The following is a 19394-nucleotide window of genomic DNA, read 5'->3' as shown; positions in this document are numbered from 1 at the left end:
CTTCCTTCTTTCTTTCTTTCTTTCTTTCTTTCTTTCTTTCTTTCTTTCTTTCTTTCTTTCTTTCTTTCTTTCTTTCTTTCTTTCTTTCTTGGTGGAAACTGTATAGTAATGGGAAAAAATAATTTTTTTTTCTTGGTTTCTTTCTGTCAGATCACAAATTCAGGAGAATTTGTGTTCCCATTAGATTCCCCACATAAAAAGCCTTATGAATGTCTTGTACTAGGGAGAGTTCGAGAAAAAACTGCTTTACTGTTAAGGTAAGAAAAGTGATTTTTCCAAAATTATATGAATATGCTAACTTTTAGACTTTTAAAAATAATACAGTGATCATTGATTTTTTTCAATTTTTACATTTTTTGAGAATCTGAAAATGTCCCAGAGGTATAAGTTGTTTGACACATGAGATTTTATTACCTTTTGTTTACCAAATGTATAATTGTTATTCTGGAAAATGAATTTTAAGAAATGTCTGAAATTTTAAATTATTGATTTCCTTCATTGAGTATATCCTTAAGTTTATTTTTTTAATAGAATCAGGTGCTATTTGAAAGGGGAAAAATCGTATATATATAATCGTAATATATAATCGTAATTATATAATTAAAAAACTATCCTTCAAACAGTGATTTATTATCATGTTTTGTTTTGATTAGGACCGCAGGTGTAAAAGTGCTCCCCATTCCAGATCACAGATTAGTTGTCAGCGTGCCCTGTGTCCTTCACTCACATAAGCCTCCACTTGCTGGTATGTTTCTATAAAACAGTTGTTTTGCTTTTTGAAAAAAATTGAAAGGATTGAATCTAGTATTTGAAGGGTCTGTCGGTCTTTAAATTAGATATGTGCTGTTTTACTACTCTAAAATAGTGGAGTGGAATTCATAGCAGAGCTAGAGCACAGATGAGTTTTCTGCACAGAGCTTTTCTTGTGCCATTTCTCAGGTTCTCCTTAGTGTCTGTTTCTCCTTCAGTGGTGGCCATGACACACAAGGCTGATAGGCGTCAGAGGATGAAGTTCAGCAAAGGGTTCTATTTTACCCCCAGGTTTTAGGACTCCAAGACCAGGAACCCAGAATAGCTGTGGGAAGAGTGATGTTTAGAATTCCCTTGATGTATGGTAGACATTCTCGGTTTTGTGTTTTCTGAAGGCAGTGTTGCTTTTCTGAAGCATTGGGAAGGTTCCTGCTCTCTTAGTGCTTCCGTGTCAGGTTCATCATCAGAGAAACCAAGCAGCTGGGACTGGTGGGAAGTGTTGGCCTTGGAGAAGGACTAACACATGTTTGAATCCTGGTTCTGCTGCTTGGGCAAGTCACTTGAATCTTTTTTTAACCTTGCTGTCCTCATTTAAAAAGAGAACAATGATATCTTGTACCTCCAAGTGGTAAGGATTGGTTATAGTATATTTTAAATTCTGTAGCATGTCATACAAGTTCAATAAATGCTAATTTTTTTCAAGTGAGAATTTAACTTAGTCATGGAAGTCCTTGAGAGTCTGAATTTGATATTCAAGGTTTATTTTTGAGAGAACTTCTTCAGGAAAATATTTTATTGATTTGATGGTTACTACTTAAAAATGAAGATACGATGCTGGGCGTGGTGGTGCATGCCTTTAATCCCAGCACTTGGGAGGCAGAGGCAAGTGAATTTCTGTGAGTTTGAGGCCAGCCTGGTCTCCATAGCGAATCCAGGCTAGCTAGAGCTACAGGGAGACCCTGTCTCAAAGAGATCAAAAAAAAAAAAGAAAAAAAAAATGAAGATATGACCAAACCCAAACAAAACACAACTTCTGTAAGCTGCCACACAAAAAAACTATGGAGAGCTTGCCATCTTATTTTTGTAGAATATGGGATAGTTCATGAGCTACGAAAAGGAAATAAGGAAATGAACTCAGGGGAGCTGGCTCAGTGGGTAAGAGTGCTTGGTCTGAAAGTTTGAGGACCTGAGTTCAAGTCCCCAACACTCATGTAAAAAGCCAGGTATGGCTGCATGAGTTTGTAACCCTAGTGTTGGGGACAGAGACAGGTGCATTGTGGAGACGTCACTGGAGTCAGGTTAGCCAGAATGGTCAGCTTCCAGGTCAGTGAGAGACCCGCCCCTCAAGGGGATATGACAGAGACTGATGAAAGCAGACAGCTGCTCTGCCCCCTCCCCCCTGCGTGACCATCCATGCACCCACACGCTGTGCGGGCATTACAGACACATAACACAGACACCACCAAAAAAATCAAAATACTCAGGATTTCTGTTTTCTTAAATCATTTTGCAAAGGAATCCTTATGATATTCTTTAATTTGAGAAATATTTAGATGTCTTTGTCTATTCTTTGGCTTAGAGGGATTCTCAGTGAATCCCTTACACTACATAAACAAACTCCAGTGCATTATGACTTGGACGAAAAGCGAATTATACTGTTTTCTGAGAAACAAATTATATTTGACATCACTTATACTTTGAAGAAATTTAATATGTATTCTTACTTGAACTTTGTTTATCATTGGGTAAGTACAAAAGCTTAGTTTATAAGCATTTATTTTAGGGTTTATACTTAAAACCCCAAAACTGGGGCTGGAAAGGTGGCTCAGCAGTTAAAAGCGGTGATTGCTCTTGCAGAAGACCTGGGTTCAAATCCCAGCACTCTCATGGCAGCTAACAACCATCTGTAGCTCCAGTTCCAGGGAATCTGATGCCCTCTTCTGTCCTCCATGGGCTCTGCATGACTAGAGTGCACTCAAATACAGCAGGCATAACAGTCATAGCCATAAAATAGAATAAAAAATTTAAAAAAGACTCCAAACTAACTCCAAATCTTTTATTCACAAATAATGGTTAAATTGGTTTTCATTTTATTAAAAATATAATTAAATTCTATTTAAAAATTAAGAGAAAAGATTTAAAGCTAGAATAAAAATTAGTCTTGCCCTGAAGTCTTGTCTGAAAAGTGCAGTCTGCCGTGTTACCAGTAGAGGGCAGCACAGACACATTTTAAGATTGAAAACATTTAAAACAAAAATTGTGCTTTGGAGGAACATCTGAACGACTCAACATTTGTTAATCTTTACGCTTTGGTTAAGTAGTGATATACGAGAAATATTTGTTACACTTTGCTTTTTCGTTCATGTTAATGTATGTATTTTAGGTATAGAGTGGTGCAAGTTATACCACTGTAAAGCAGATTTCTTCCGGATTGTTGTGGCATATTCTGTACTAAAGTCATAACTCTAAGGATGTGTATGATACAAATTCTGTACATAGTGCATAGAAATTTTTCCTGTAAATGTTCTTAAGCTGTTTTATGTATGCTCAAGGAATGAAATATTCTCTCTTGCTTCTAGAAACATTTAAATAATAAAAGTTTAATTTTTTATTTCTTTTGTAAAATGTCAAAAAAACAAAAAGCAAATATATATTGGCCACATATTATATTTCAAAATGGTGCATTTATTAAGTTTCCTCCTACAGGTTGAAAGATAAACAATTGATAGTGACTTACAACCTAACATTATAAATAGTTAATTTGGGGGGGAGGTGCTGGGGATTGAAACCAATGTATGGCACTTGGTGTACAGGCTGTCAACTACTGAGCTGTCTTCCTAGCCCTTATAAATGTATATTCTTAAATTTTAGGATTTGAGGCAAGGAAGTTATAACATAAAAATACTTAAACCAAAATTTTGGCTTTCATATTTTACCTTAGAAAAATGTCCATTTCTTTTTGTTACTTTGCTCTCTGTTTCTGAGGGGTGAAGCAGAGCTTGTTAAAGTAGGTTCACTGAAACCGGGCTGGGTGGTGCATGCCTTTAATCCCAGCACTTGGGAGGCAGAGGCAAGCTGATCTCTGTGAGTTTGAGGCCAGCCTGGTCTACATAGAGAGCTCCAGGCCACCTGGGGCTACAGGGAGACCCTGTCTCAAAAAGACCAAAAAGAAAAACAAAAAAGCTAAAGTGCATACATTGATTTGGGCCCCTCCTGTGTATGTCCTGTGCATGTGTCCAGAGCAGCAGGCCTGCGTGGCCATGAATATCCTTCCTCATATAACATACATTACATAGTTGTCTAAGTATATGTGTGCCAAACTCATGCTCAAATTTTTGTATTTGCACTTCAAAAATTTTACTTGTTTTTTTATTGAGGTAGGGTTTTACTGTGTAGGCCAGAATGACTTCAAGTTCAGGATCTTCCTGCTGTAGCCTCCATAGTGCTGGGATTGCAGATGTATCTCACCGTGCCCAAGCTGCGTTTATTTTCAAATCTATATTAAAATTAATAAGAATATTACATTTCCATTAATTTGCCTTTAAATTGTTTTGGCCTTATTTTGCAATAAAACAGATGTAGTTAACATCTGATTTTCCTTTTTGCAATTAGAAAGGAAAATGTATAAAAATTTATAACACTGAGAAAGTAGGATGGTAGTAAGTTAATTAATGGGCATCCAGATCTTTGGCCTTGCAAATGCTAGGCAAGCACCCTAGTTTGGGATTATAATCCCAGCTTGATAAGGTTAGGTTGGTTGTGGTTTTCCATTCTTAAGTTCCTGGCCATGGGTTTCCATTGGACTGTGGACTGCTATAAAACATGGGTGTTCTGTTTCTGTGGCCCTGATTTTCATGGTGCTCAGAGTAAACGTTCTTTTTTTTTTCTTTTTTTTTTTTTGGTCTCTTTGTAGCCCTAGCTGGCCTGGAACTCACTATTTAGACTAGGCTGGCCTTGAACTCACAGAGATCCGCCTGCCTCTGCCTCCCAAGTGCTGGGATCAAAGGCATGCAGCCACCACACCGGCCTTAGGATAGTAAACATTCTTGATTGGCTGATTCTATTTTACATTTCCAAATCAGAGATGCTAGCACCTCTGTGCCAAAGACTGAGCAGCCTAAGCAAAAACAAAGTCTTGTGTTGTTGAATCTTAGGTCACATTGGCAGTGAAATCAGACTGATAAGGTACTGAATTCATAGAAGAAAATGGAAAGGTGGTTTAAGGCTTTTGTCTGTGGGGAAATTTTTCTCCTTCAAGTTTTCTGGTGTTTAATTACATAGAAGTGTTTATGTCATCTCTTCTAGAAAGTTATCAAAGTTCAAATTTGAGTTAGTTGAATTGTAGACAATAAAACCTTTTAATTCCTATCTGATTTTTTTTTTTTTTTTTAAGATAAGGGTCTCTTTGTAGCCCCAGCTGGTCTGGAACTCACTAACTTACAATCTAAACCAGGCTGGCCTCCATCTCTCAGAGATCTGCCTGCCTCTGCCTTCTGAGTGCTGGGGTTAAAGGTGAGCGCCACCACACCTGGTCTCCTCTTTGATTTTTCATAAGTACGACATTACTTTTGGACAAAGAACATTCTGAAACCCAAAATATTTGCTGTATTGTCTTTTAAACTTTATAATTATTATTTAGACCTTCTAATTATTCCTGAAGAAACCATGGGACTGAGGGTGTAGCTCAGTGGTAGGGTACTTGCCTCACATTTACAAAGCCTTGGGTTTGATCCCCAGTTCCAAAAGGGAAGGAGAAAGAAAGGAGGGAGGGAGGAGGGAAGAAGAGAAGGAAAAATCTAGAAGAAGCCTCATCATTTTTTAGAGGGAAATTATTTCTTTTAAGGCCAACCTAATTATGAACTGTATTTTGCCTGATGAAGTACTTTCTACTCTGAATTATTATGATTATGATTATGATTATGATTATTATTATGCTTAATTTCTGTTATGTGGTTAGTAAAGCAACCAGCAGCATGATCAAGGTTAGGGGAATCCGAAGCCCTCTTCTGACCTCCGTGGCATTGCACGACACGGGTACACTCACTTACATGCAGGCAATACACTCATACACATAAAAGAAAAAAAATGATTTAAATATTTGTCCTCTAAGTGAGCGTATGCTTTACAAAAGCTTCTGTATCTTCCTTTCTTTCAGGCAGTGCAGACCCCAGTTATTTAACCAACAGTTAACTACCTTTTCCCTGACAAAGTGCAATTTTCAGCACAGTAGTTAATATATTAAATAAGGACTGCTTAGCTGTGCAAATAGTGTGGTGAGATTTGAGGCAAAGAAGAACTCTAGTCTGAAAGTGAGAGGATAGTCTTAGTACCGGGACGTTACAGCTCTGGAGCTGGAGCACCAGTAGGAATTTTTCTGTAGCTGACCCTTTCCTTACAGTTTCTTCCCTACAGTGTGTGCTACAGCCACATTTGTTTTATCTTCATTTTAAAAATAGATCATCTTCAGAGTGTTTCTAAAGGTTATTTTAAATGCATGGATTACATTTATTAAAAAAATAAATTAATTCTTGGCCGGGTGTCGTGGTGCACACCTTTAATCCCAGCACTCAGGAGGCAGAGGCAGGCGGATCTCTGTGAGTTCAAGGCCAGCCTGGTCTCCATAGTGAATCCAGGACAGCTGGGGCTACAGGGACTTCCTGTCTCAAAAAGACCAAAAAAAAAAAAAAAAAAAAGAATTCTCAGGAGAAGTGTCAGCAGTATTGGAAAATTGGAAAGTCACCTACGTGGGTGTTAAAAAAAACCCATATTTCTCATCTGCAAATGGAGACCAGTAAATCAGGCCTGGTCAGTTCTGATGGCGTTGTGCCATGCTCACAGGTACTTATTTCTGTGTTTCTATCCATGGCAAAGCCTGTGATGAAATGCTTGATACTAATTTGCTATTTTTTTGAAAATTGAAATAGCTTTCCTCTTCTACTCTTCCCTGCTAAAAGGAAATTGATTTTTTTTAACATTAATTTTTGTGTTTTTGTTTTCTCTTTTTTTTTGGACAGAAGTTCTAAAAGACTACATCAAGCCAGGTGGGAAATGTTTGGAATTGTTTGCTAGAAGTTTACAGCCAGGTTGGACGAGCTGGGGTAACGAAGTCCTCAAGTTTCAGCACGTGGATTATTTTAGTGCTTTGACGTCTGGACACTGACTATAAGAACAGTGGTTTCTTCACTCTGGATCCCTTTATTTCAGCTCATTTTTCCTTTTACCACCAGTCAGTATGCTTAGAAATGGCTTTTAAGTAAAGACTATCTGTTGTGCAATTTTGAGATGAATTTTACTTCAGTTGCACTAATATCCCACATTATTATAAATTCTCTATAATTAAACAGCTAAGCAGTTTGCACAGAGGTCAGATGATGCTACTGAGTGAATTCAGAAAGCATGCACTGTGGACCCTAGGTATTAACTTGGCAAATAGGGCATTGTTAAAAAAAAAAAAATCAAGAAATTCCCCCTAAATGTAGTTCTTTACCTTTCTTTAAACATCAGAAGCTCGGGTTCCACCGAAGCCCCAGTTCTTTGTTGGCACAACTCGCAGGACCTGGTGGCTCACCTGGGAGGGGCACTGGCTCGACACTTTGCCATGGAACAGCTCCCTCTGTGCTGATTGTTTGTGTTGTCTACTTGGGCCTCTGTGGCCTGATTTTGCAGCCCCAGGTATAGTGTCAGTTCTGGAAAAAGATCTGAGGTCTGCCAGCTACCACACCAGTGTGTGTATGGAGTGCACAACAGTTTGGGAGAGTTTTAATTGCATTCGGGGTTACTTTCAAACACTTCTCTGTTTTGCGTATTTCTAGAAGATGATGAAAGATATTTCTTAAAAGTTGTCAAAAAGTAAACACTATTTAAAATTTGTGAAAAAAGTATTTAAATTATAGATTTTGTACAAATTTTTTTATTTTACACAGTTTTCTTTTGTTTTGCAGTGCTGAGGCTTGAGCTCAGTGCCTCACTCATGGCAGGCAAATGCTCTACCACTGAGCTGTATCTCCAGACTAAATGTTTTGATTGAAAGGATTCTTTGAAAAGTATGTTGATTATATCATGGGTTACCTTCTTAAAAGCTTGTTTTTTTTTATATATATAATAAAATCATCCAGTTTTCAGCTTCAGTTCATTGAGTTTTGCAAACATACTCAGCTCACTACCACGGTAATGATGCCGAGCACCCTTCTATTCCAGAACCATATTCTGTGTAAACACTCAAAACTGAGCAAATGACTAAGGATCTCCGAAGTGGTTCATTGCATTCTGCAGCTCTGGAGTTTTGTTTGATTTTGGATTTAGTGGGTGCCTGGATTCTCAGTGGGTCCTAAGCCAACCACACAAAGAAAGCCTTCCTGCTAACTCAAGAAACTTTGAAGACACACTTCTTAACATCTTATCCTTGGCTCTCCTGACCTTTCTCTTGATTCTCACCTTTGGGGTCCAGTAAAACAGTTAACCATGTTTTGGGAAGTAGGTCTCTCTGTGTCTCTGTGTTTCTGTGTCTATGTCTGTCTCTCTCTTTGCGTATGCACATGTGGAGGCTGGAGGACAACCTTGGATTTTGTTTATCAGTTATCCTTCTTTTCTTGAGTCGGACAGGGTCTCTCACAGGCCTGGAACTTGCCAAGTAGGCTAGGCTGACTGGCCAGCAAGCTCCGGGGCTCTGCCTGTTCCTGCCTCCCCAGTGCTGGGATTACAAATGTATGCCATCATGCCCAGCATTTTTTATGTGAGTTTAGGAGGATGGGACTCAGGTCCTATGCCTTCAAGACAAGCCCTTTTACTGACAGTTATCTTCCCTTGCTGTTGTTTGTTGGTATTTTTTTGAAGCAGGGTCTCACTGTACTCTGGGTGTTTGTAACTTGTGGCAGTCCTGGCTTTGCTTCAAGGTGTTGATATTGTAAGTGTGTGTCACCATGCCCATCTTAGATCCTTTTTCTCACTCATTTTCCTGTCTTCATCCCTCCCCTTATTTGTGTCTTCTAATCAAATTTCACTTAGTTTTTAAAATTCTCTGATCATTGTAGTCAGCTGTATTTTGTATATAAAGCAGTCATTTCGGAGTATCACATTCAGCACTGTCTGAGGCCAACTTGACTAGGTTTGAATACCAATTGACGTTTGGCCTTGGGCAAGTTAGGCCTCGGTTTCCTCATCTGTAGCTATGAACAGTATTGTTACCTCATAGTGTAGTTACGAGGATTGAGTGACGCAAGGCACTAGAATGGTGCTTGTAAGAGTTTAAGCAGCTGATGCGGCAATCCCTTGTGTATTTCTCACCATCAACCTTAAAAGCTCTTTATTATAATTTGGACTGTAATTCAAGAACTTATGGGAAGTTGAATATTAGCTACATCCTTTGAGCATTACTGCATGATAGAATTTCTGTCTAATTTTTTTTGGTAATTTATTGCTATGGATCACATTTCTTCCCTTTTTTAAATATGGAACTCAGCCGGGCATGGTGGCACACACCTTTAATCCCAGCACTCGGGAGGCAGAGGCAGGCGGATCTCTGTGAGTTCAAGGCCAGCCTGGTCTCCATTAGCGAATCCAGGCCAGCTGCGGCTACAGGGAAACTTTGTCTCAAAAAGACCAACCCCCCCCCTCCAAAAATGGAACTCTTTAGTGTAGGAAGAAAGAACATCAATAGTCAACACATGGGAAAAAATATGGAAATGTTCCCAACAAATGTGGAACAGGTCCAGTCAGTATTATTTATTATACATGTTGAACATCCTCTGAGAACAATAGTCTCTCAGAGTGAGTTTGTTTGGTTTTAGGGTGGTTTTGTTGTTTCAAACAGGTTCTTCCAAGAACCTGCACACAGGAAAGACAAAATAGAGAAATCCTCAGTAAAGTGAAACACCCAACATCTGGAGAACGATGTTAAAAACCTCTCCAGACACAAGCCGCACCAAACACTCATCCCATCTAATTGCCTGTTACGTGCTGAGGAGATCAAGAACATTGGCCCAGACAGCAGTGCTTTGAGAGGCTAGCTCAGGTTCCCTCTTTGTGACAGATCATGCACACATATCCTCACATACCATTGACCCAGGCAGAAGTACACATGCATTTATAAGTGGACGAGAACTGTTGGGTGGGATGGGAGGCGGTGGTCAAGGCTGTGCCGTCATCTGTATACTGAGGATCCAGAGACCCCTTCTGTTGCACAACGAGCAAGAGTCAAAATGGAAACCAAAACAGAACACTGGAAAAAAGAGGATGCTCAGACAAGAGGTTGGCTAGATGAAGAGGGAAAGATGAGGGGGGATTTGGGGAAAGCAGCCTCAAAGAGGGAGGTCTTTCTTTATTGGGAACACAGATGAACAGAGGTCCCATCACTGGGATTCCAGTGATGTACTGAGGCTGAAGGAATATGCCACAGCATTACCTCTTCACCCTGTGCCCTCTCCCAACGTACAGGGAAATCACAAACACTCACCCTGTAGTCCTGCCCTTTAACAGTCCCCAAAGAAGAAATGACACCCCCCCCCACACACCAACAATACACAAAGTTAGGTCTGGCATAGGCCAAAGTTAGGCAAACTGAAAGCCTCAGTATCTCTTCTTGGTGGAACCAAAGCCAGAGAAGCCCATCACAGCTGCCATCTCATCCTAAATGTCAAGCTGTCTTCGGACCTCCTGTTTTTGTTTCTTGTATGCCTTAGCCTTTTCCTCTTCTTCTCTGAGCTCCTTCATCCTTTCCCCAGAATCGCAATCTTTCTGTTTCTCCTCCATCATCTTGTTGACTTCAAAACATTTGTTCACCTGATCCAGAAAGGAATGTTCCACATGCATAGACATACCCAGGTTTCACTTACATTTCTTTCCATTAATGTGATCCAGGAAATTGATGGAGTCCTTCACCACCCAGTAGCCAGCTTTACAGCGATATCCTCCCATTTCAGACCATGAGGCGGTCTTGGTAATGACATCTGTCTTCTCACGCTTGGACTCCAGATCTTCTGTAATCCCTGTGCTGTAGATGCTCGCGCTACAGTGCACTGGTTTTCCATCCTTCTCTCTTCTGTGAGCTTCTTCTCCAGCTTCTTGTATTTACCTTTGTTCCACTTTATCTCATTCAGGTGAGTGTTTCATAGAAGCACTTCTTTAAAATGTAGTTGAGTAGGTGAATATAACCTCAAGTTAAAAATGATAATGGTTTAATCAAAAGTTTAGCATCTCATTGGATTCTAACTGCTCTCAGGCTGTCAACTCGCCACTAAAATCTCTTTAAAAAGTGTCAACTGAAGATTAATGGTATGGTTTATCGAGAACAGTTTCAGTGATTGCATATGCAGTTAAACACTCCAGGCCACACAATGACCCTTTATTAGTAGCTAATGAGACTTATTAAAATCTCCGCTTCATTAGCAAATGATGTAACATAAAATACCTTCAGTGAGGAATCGGAACAGATTTCCAGTCTTGGTTACTAGCCACATCAGTTAGCCTGAAGACCTGTTCCCTTTTCATAGCTACACCTTCATAAACATGCCCTAAGGATAAAGTGAGATGACTGTAATCAAAGAACTGTGCAGGCAGTGCTCTGGGCTTCTCGGGGTGTGACAGAACAGTCATCCATGAACTGACAGGTGAAGTGAGATGGTAACATCTTCAAAGAAGGGGCGGGCCCTTGAAATTATTATAATCTTCATTTGAGCGATAGTGGTAGAAAAACCTCACCTACTGTGATCCTAAAAATTCTTTCTAGAATTTGGAGGGCAGCCTGTCTCAAAAAAAAAAGTTGTCTCTAGGGTAGTAAACTTGAAGAAGTAAGACTTGGGAGCCTAGGATTTTCTTTTTAAAAACATATATGACAGAATACCTGAAATCTGGTGAGTGGGCAATGAGGGGCTGGGAAGGGAGTCAGGGGTCTAAATTTGATTAAGATGTATTATATGAAATACACAAAAACTCAATAACATTAAAATGAAAATAAAAGAATGAGTTCAGGTAATTGAAAAGGGGAGCTTATATAACCTAAATACAGGTTTAAATGACTTCTGCCCTCTTATTATCAGTGTTTAGATGTATGGATCAACCGAAAACTCTACAGGGGGTTCTTAATTACAGCTCTATTGATCATTCTGCTCCAGCTTTGTAAGTCAGAACTACCATGAGCGCTAGAGCCGGCCTTTCCACCTTGAGTATTCTTAGAGCTAACCTAGAGTGTCTGAACTTGAGTGGAAGCTGGATTGTTTTTTAATAGCAGTCCAAATTCTTGAACCCATATAGTAACAAATGAATGTCTAGGAGTGGAGAACACAGGAACCCTGTTCATCTGCTCTTTCGGGTTAGTCATGGGTCTAATTATCCAGTAACTCATAGTGGGGCAACCTTGTAATGACAGCTCAGGTAAGTGAATGGTGTTTTGCTGTATGGAAATTGTTTTTAGCCAGTACCATCAAGGCAAAACACAGTATTCAGACCTGTAGCTGGTAAGAGACTCATCCATGGTTCCATTATATCACAACTAATGGGGTATATAATCTGTTTAAATATTCCACCACTTGTATGTTTGGTTACAACCCATATAGCTTTGTTTTGTGTTTTTGAAGTTTGCTGTGGAATGACAAAGAACAATGGGGATAATCCAGGACTCAGAGCTTCCTGATCTGGTCCTGATGGCCAGCTGTAGTGTGCTGTCCTGAATGTCAGTTCTGCCGTTAGCTTGCAGTTCGGGAAGTTCAAGTGTTCCTCCATCTTTCACAACTGTTCATCTGTTTTGACGACAGTGTTCCCTATGGCACTTAGTGCTGAGGCACAATTGGCAGTTCAGGAGCACCTAGGATCTTCTCGAGATGAGGCACAGCTGTTTTTGTAACCATTTTAGTGCATGCATCAGGACCATCTAACCAAGGTGCAGAATTCTTGTCAAAAGAGAAAGGGAGGTTTGAAGACATCCAGGTAACATTACCTAAGTAACCACATGCTAAAAATGATAGACATCAGGGGCTACAGGAAGAGCCAATAGTGGGTTAGTGGCACGGTACTTGATAACCCAGTCTCAGAAAATGGACCCATCGCCTGTGGTGCTTCCCAGATTACATACAGCTTGTTCGCAATGAATGCTGGGAAAGCACTTCTGTCTACCACAGCCTTGGTCTGGTCTGATGCCCCAGAAGCTATGTCAGTGCCTGTTCAGAGTCAAACTGAACAGATTACAATGAGATCTACAATCTGGATATTGTGGTAGTTAACTTTTGCTTATCAACTTTACTGGATTGAGAGGTGCCTAGGAGACTCTGTGTGCCTGACAGTGTTTCAGAGAGTATTAACCAAGGAGGAGCTTCCTAAATGTGGGTGGCTCCATCCTCTACATTGGGACCAAGGTGGAACAAAAGGGGAAAAGGGAGAAAGCATGCTAGCACAAGCATACTTCTGCTTTTTGGCCCCTGTGACATAAGCTGCACGGTTCGGCTATGCCTTCCCCACTGTAATAAACTGAAACTTCCAAAAACTATGAGCTAAATAGGGCTTTCTTTCTTTAAGTCAGGTGTTTTGTCACAGCAATGAGAAAGTGAATGGATACAGATGCAATTCTTGGAATCAGACTCTGCAAAGTATATTGTCTATGGGGTGCTGTTTCCTGCTGGAAAACAGTTTCCTAGCACTGTTAGCAGCTTGGATCTGACTTTCCAAGTTGTTATTTATAACTTTGACAGTATCAACAGGACACTTCATAGGGCCAAGGTAATTGAAGTTTTTCTGCTTTTTCTCCTTTTTAACATCTGGTCCTTTCCCCAGCTCCACATTAGTGTCTACCTACTTTGTATTGCCTCAATTCTAGCTGTCTTTGCATTTGTTCTTGAGTCTGTTAAGATGTGCATTGGATTAAGTGGTTTTTTTTTTTTTTTGTCTTTTTGAGACTTTTTGAGTTTCCCTGTAGCAGCTGGCCTGGAACTCACTATATGTACCAGGCTGGCTTTGAACTCACAGAGATCCACCTGCCTCTGCCTCCAAAGTGCTGGGATTAAAGGTGTGCACCACCACGCCCTGCTGAAGTGGTATTTTTGTTGGTGAACAATGTTGTGAGATGGAGGGGGAAACCTGAGCATTGGCCCAGGCTTCTACCAGAGACACTGCTGGGTCAGGCTGCGGTTGGGCTCCTCTTGAACCTTCTGGTGTGGCTCAGCCCAGATTATCTCTTTATCCTTCCGTTCAACAGATGATGTGAAGTAGGACCAGTTTTCATTAGCTTCTCATACTAAGGGAGGGTAGCGGAATCTGCCACTCCAAATATGCTTTGGAATGAGGATGATTTTAAGCTGAATTCTGAGAAACTGAAATAAAAGTTCCCTGCCCTCCCTTATTATTAAAAAAGCAGAACATAAGTTTGCAAAAAACAACCCTACTCCCTTCTCTACCAGGAAAGACTGAAGTTAAGCCCCAACCTGAGGGGACTCTCCTCCTTATCAGCCTGGAAACAGCACCAGAGGAAGGCTGACCATTAGTATCTGCTGCCCGTGTGCCCTGGGTGGGAGACTTTGCTCTTTTTCTGTTGTCTCACCATTTCTCTATTTCTTATTCTCTGTTGAAGATGCTATTATAAACCAGATTGCTAAGCCACCTCTTCGGGAATTACTCATTCCTTGGGTAGCTCCCATGTACATTTGAAATACACGTTAATAAACTTATGTTTATTTTTGTCTTGTTAATCTGTCTTTTATTACAGAGGCCCCAGCCAGGAACTTAGAAAGACAGAGGGGAAATTGTTTTTTTTCCTCTCTCATACCACATACTTGACTGACTGAATGAGCTGACTTTTGGCCTTGAAGTATCTTTGGATTTAATTGACTAGACAGGACTCCTGCAGGAAGTTAGTAGAGCACAGCAGACTGTAGCACATAGCCAAGCAGAGCTTTGGAGCACAGGGCTGGCAAGGCAGAAGCTTAGAGAAGCGACTGTGAGGGATCACCAAGCAACATGGGACAGGGGGAGCCGGAACTGTCTCAATTAAATTTTGGTTTATTTTTTACCTCAAGGTAGTATAATGTCATTATGAGAAAATAGGCAGCTAAAATGTGCTGGTTCAGAAGAGTTACAAAAGAATGATTCTACCCTCTTGATTGTAAACTTTAAAATATTATTTTCTCAGAAATTTAGATGTTTTTAATGTACATGGTTTTGTCAATTTAATAAAATTAGAGATTAAAGACTTGTTTCTCCGCATTCTCTGTTTAAAATAAATTACAGTATTTAAAATGCATGGTTTATTGAGTTTTAACTTAAGTGTATACCCATGAAATCCCCATCTCAAACACGATAATAAACAATTATCACTATCCCAAATTTTCTCTTGGCCCCTTATAACCCATCTCTCCCTAACCATTCCCACTTCATCCTTAGGCAGTCACCAATCTGCTTTCTGTTTGTACATTTTAAAGAGTTTTGCAACGATGGAGTCATGCAACACATCCATTTTGGGGTCTTTTTTTCAAGTCACTGTAATTACTTTGAGATTCTTCTGTTTTGTTGCCTGCTGAACAGTATTTGATTGTGTGGATGAGCCACTGAGGGAGTAGTTTCCTTTTGCTGATATAACAAATTACCACAACCATAATGACTTAACACCCATTATCAGCTCAGTTTTTTGTTTTTTTTTTCAGGTCATAAGGCAGCACACTCTGGTTAAGCAGAGTTCAGCACTGTTCCTTGCTGGATGTCACCTTGGCTGTTGCCTGGGAGTCTCTGAGGTGCCCCTAGGCGGCTGTCTAATCCTTGCCCAAGGCCCTCCATCTTCAAAGGCATAATAGTCCTTCTCAGTTTTTTGGAGGGTGGGTAGTAGTACTGAGGATTGAACTCAGGACATATGCTAGGCACTGAGCCAATTTCTTTTTTCTTTAAATTTGAGACTAGATCTTACTGAGTTGCCCAGGCAGGCCTGAACTTGGAATCCTCCTGCCTCAGCTGACAGAGTAGCGAAGATTATAGGTCTGTACCATGAGGCTCTCTCCTCACTGTTAATCTCTCTGATGCTACTCTGAAAAAAAAATTCACTACTTTTAGTGAATTTTCTAATTAAATTTGAGTCCACCCAAATAATCACTTTAAGCATGTTCTTAGATTTCATTTGCTAATATTTTGTTGTAATTTAATTTTTTTTATTTTTTAGAGTTTCATATATGTACACAATGAAATGTGATCATATATACCCCTCATTTCCCCCTCCAACTTCCCCTCTCAACAAGCCCATCTCCTAACTTCATGTCTGTTTTTTTGATAACCCACTGAGACAAGTTAGTGTTTCCCATATGTACATGGCTATGGGCTCATCCACCGGAGCATGGGAAACCTACCACTGCCCACATTCTTAAAAAAGAATGAGTCCCTCACCCCAGCAACTATCCACTGGCAGTAATAGCTCCTCAGTCAGAGGTACCACCTGGGGATCATCTAGTCCATCTGTGCTGGGATTTTGGCTGGCTTGATCTCATGTGGGTCTTGCTTGGGTAACCACAGCACTGTGAGTTCATGAGTGCAATATCCAAGTCATGTCCAGAGACAGCATTTCACAGCACTCCTCCCCATCCTCCAGCTCTTACATTCTTTCTGCCTCCTCTTCCATGATGTTTCCTGAGTGAGCCTTGGTGGTGGTGGACTTAATATGGATGTCTTATTTAGGGCTCAGCACTCTGCCTCTTATTCTCAGCTCTTGGATCAGTTATGTCTCCATTGACTCCTGCTCACTGCAAAAAGAAGCTTCTCTGCCGAATACTAGTTTTCTACCAAACAGTTATAATATCACACTGGCTCCTAATGACTTACTGTTATACCCATAGATTAAAGCATCTCTTAACTCTCACCAGAGAAGCTTCCTTATATAGCAGATGGTGATTAACACAGAAACCCACAACTGGCCAATGTACAGAGAACAAGAGACTGCAGAGTGTTTATCCTTGAATAGGACATATATATCAAACTTCTGCCTTCCAAGGCTTAGGGATCATTGTAGAAGAGCCGGTGGAAAGATTGTAAGAGCCAGAGTGGTGGATGACCACAAGGAAACAGTTTTTCAGACAGCTGGTCAGTTACTCTTAGGAACTCACAGCAATGGTGACAGCGTGCACAAGTCCCATGCAAGCTTAAATCAGACAAAATCCCAGCACAGATATTTGGAAGTAGGTAAGAAACCCCAACCCCACTCGAAGAACTATTAGCAATTGATTGTTGCTGAGAAGGGGAGAGTCAGTCTCTTTCGAGGATGTGACTCTTGGTAGGTTAAGCAGACGCCAGAGGATTTCTTCACACTGAAGGACATTTGGAGACACAAACTCTATAGGCTCTATAAAGTCATTCTCTCCCTTTCTATGTCTCTGTCTCTGTCTCTTTGTCTCTGTCTATATATAATAGAGTACATTAAATTTGGAGGGTAGTAAGGAGAGGAGCGGATATGGGAGAAGATCTAGTACTATCATAATATATTGTATAAAAATGCAAAAAATTCAATTAAAAGAAAAGCTTCTCTGACCAAGATTAAAAGCAGTTCTGGACTGTGAATATAAACATAAATATTTAAAATATTTTATTTTTATGTGTATGCGTGTATTGCCTGTGTGTAGTTGAGTGCACCTGTGTCATGCAGTGCCCATGGAGGACAGAAGAGGCTGTTGGATCCCCTGGAACTGGAGTTAGGACACTTGTTAGCTGCCATGTGGGTGCTGGGATTCGAACCTGGGTCTTCTGCAAGAACAACCTGTGTTCTTAACCACTGAACCATCTCTCCAGCCCCTAAACATAAATATTTAGAAGGTAGTTTGGCAGCACGATCACTTAACAAGATAACAATAGTAAGTTCTACCTGAGTTCTCATGACCTCCATTGCATGGGCTCTTGACTGAGATTACTGTACCAAGTATGAAATTACCTCCTGTGAGCAGGCCTCACATTCAATAAGGAAATGTTTAGTTACCCCATAACACTATTGCACAAGTGGGCATATCTTGCCCAGGAGGTTGGAATTGCTGCATGCATCAATGTCTTTCCTTCTCCAGCATCCTGCATAGCACCTTTCAGCACTATGAGAACTAGTCAGCTAGGAGGAAGCTTCCTGGTCAGTTTGAGATGGATTTTTCTATGCCTTGCAGTCAGTGTATGGTGTCTTCGGCAGTAGGGTCTCAAATGTAGTTATGGTGGGTAACCAGGGGCAATGATAGTAGCCTGTGGTGTTTTGGAGACCTCTGGGGCCTCTCTGACCAGTAGCTCATAAGGAGGTATCCAATGCCTTTACTGTGATTTTCATTTAAATATTTCATTAATCCATTCATTCTGGAAGTGACATTGTCCACCCATGTAAGGCAATTATGTTTGAACTCTTTTTTTTTTTTTTTTTCTTTTTCCGAAAGGCTCTCTCTGTAGCCCCTGCTGGCCTGGAACTCGCTATGTAGACCAGGCTGGCCTTAAACTCACAGAGATATGCGTACCTCTGCCTTCCCAGTGCTGAGACTAAAGGTGTGAGCCACCATGCCCGGCTTTGAATTCTATTTTTTTTAAACTTGTATTTTGAAATTGGCTTATTAACTAGGGGATTTCCATAAGGCCTTTTCCTCAGTTTTTGCTAACCCACCCACTGCCCTCCTCCAATCTCCCCTCTTCCCACTTAACCCTTTAACTCCTAGTGTGCCCCCTTCTTTCATTTCACACATCTTTCTATCTCTCCAATATTTTAAAGTTGGGCTCTGAGATTGTAAGCTTTCATATGGCTTTTTAGACCTCCTTCTTTTGTGTTAGGCCTCCCTCTCCCCCCTTAACTTCCCCCATATTCCCACGTCCCTCCTTGCTGAAGTTTTTTCTGCTCCCAATGTTCCACCTCTCTACTTTGAGTTTACCTATAATCTACTATTTCCCCACCCTTAATGTGCCCCCCAAAAGCTCCTTTCTATTTTCCTGGCTTCCAATTGTGCTCCACATTAAACACCCAAATGAAAGAGTTGAAGCTAGGATCTGTGTATGAGACACATGCCGTTTGTCTTTCTGGGCCTGAGATTTCTCATTCAGTATCATTTTTTTTCCAGTTCCATCCATTTACCTGCAAATTTCATGATTTCATTTTTCTTTACACCTGAGGAATATCCCATTGTGTGTATGTACCATGTTTTCTTTATCTGTTCATCTATTGATGGACATGTAAGTTGATTCCATTTCATAGCTATTGTGATTAGAACAGCAGTAAACATGGATGTGGAAGTATTTTTCTTGTAAGATATAAAGTTTGTTGAATATATGCAGCAGTGGTATAGCTGGGTTATATGGCAGCTCTAGTTTTTTTGAGAAACCACCAGACTGATTTCTAATAGTCTACACTCCCACCAACAGTGTATAAGTGTTCCCTTTTTGTTGAGGATTGAAATTTTTGTTACAATTATTTGTTTGTTTAGTGTGTATATGCGTGTGTGCACATGAACCTCCGTACATGTGTGGAAGTCAGAGGGCAATTTGTGGGAGTCGGTTTTTCCTTTCTACCATGTAAGTCCCAGGGATCAAACTCAACTCAGGTCATGAGGCTTGTTGGCAAGTCTTTACCCATCTAGCTGTCTTGGCAGTCCCTCATTGAGGATTTTTTTATGTCTCAGTTTATGAGATACCTTAGACTCTAGCTTTCTTTTTGCTGTATGGCTTATCTTTTTTTTTTT

General features: G+C 40.4%; 1 protein-coding gene and 1 pseudogene across 8 annotated transcripts in view; one reads left to right on the top strand and one right to left on the bottom strand.

Moving 5' to 3' along the window:
* Positions 1-7877, top strand: part of Mettl4 (methyltransferase like 4) — a 31541-nt gene extending 23664 nt beyond the window's left edge. For 4 of the 8 annotated variants that reach the window (XM_029564269.1, XM_029564268.1, XM_029564271.1 and 1 more), the window contains exons 7-10: positions 151-257; positions 654-745; positions 6765-6791; positions 7255-7588. In XM_029564269.1, coding sequence (XP_029420129.1) covers positions 151-257; positions 654-745; positions 6765-6791; positions 7255-7562 — 534 coding nt within the window. In that variant the 3' untranslated portion in view covers positions 7563-7588. Of the gene's footprint in view, positions 1-150; positions 258-653; positions 746-6764; positions 7206-7254; positions 7589-7691 lie in introns of those variants that run through there. The other 4 variants (XM_029564272.1, XM_029564273.1, XM_008834609.3 and 1 more) reach the window with 4 other exon arrangements.
* Positions 7878-9953: 2076 nt separating this feature from the next.
* LOC103735445 overlaps positions 9954-19394 on the bottom strand; it is a 74543-nt pseudogene continuing 65102 nt past the window's right edge.

The sequence above is a fragment of the Nannospalax galili genome, unplaced genomic scaffold, assembly GCF_000622305.1.
Source record: "Nannospalax galili isolate Female #2095 unplaced genomic scaffold, S.galili_v1.0 scaffold155, whole genome shotgun sequence".
In the NCBI taxonomy this organism is placed as follows: Eukaryota; Metazoa; Chordata; class Mammalia; order Rodentia; family Spalacidae; genus Nannospalax; species Nannospalax galili.
This window is presented reverse-complemented; position numbering and strand designations above follow the sequence as displayed.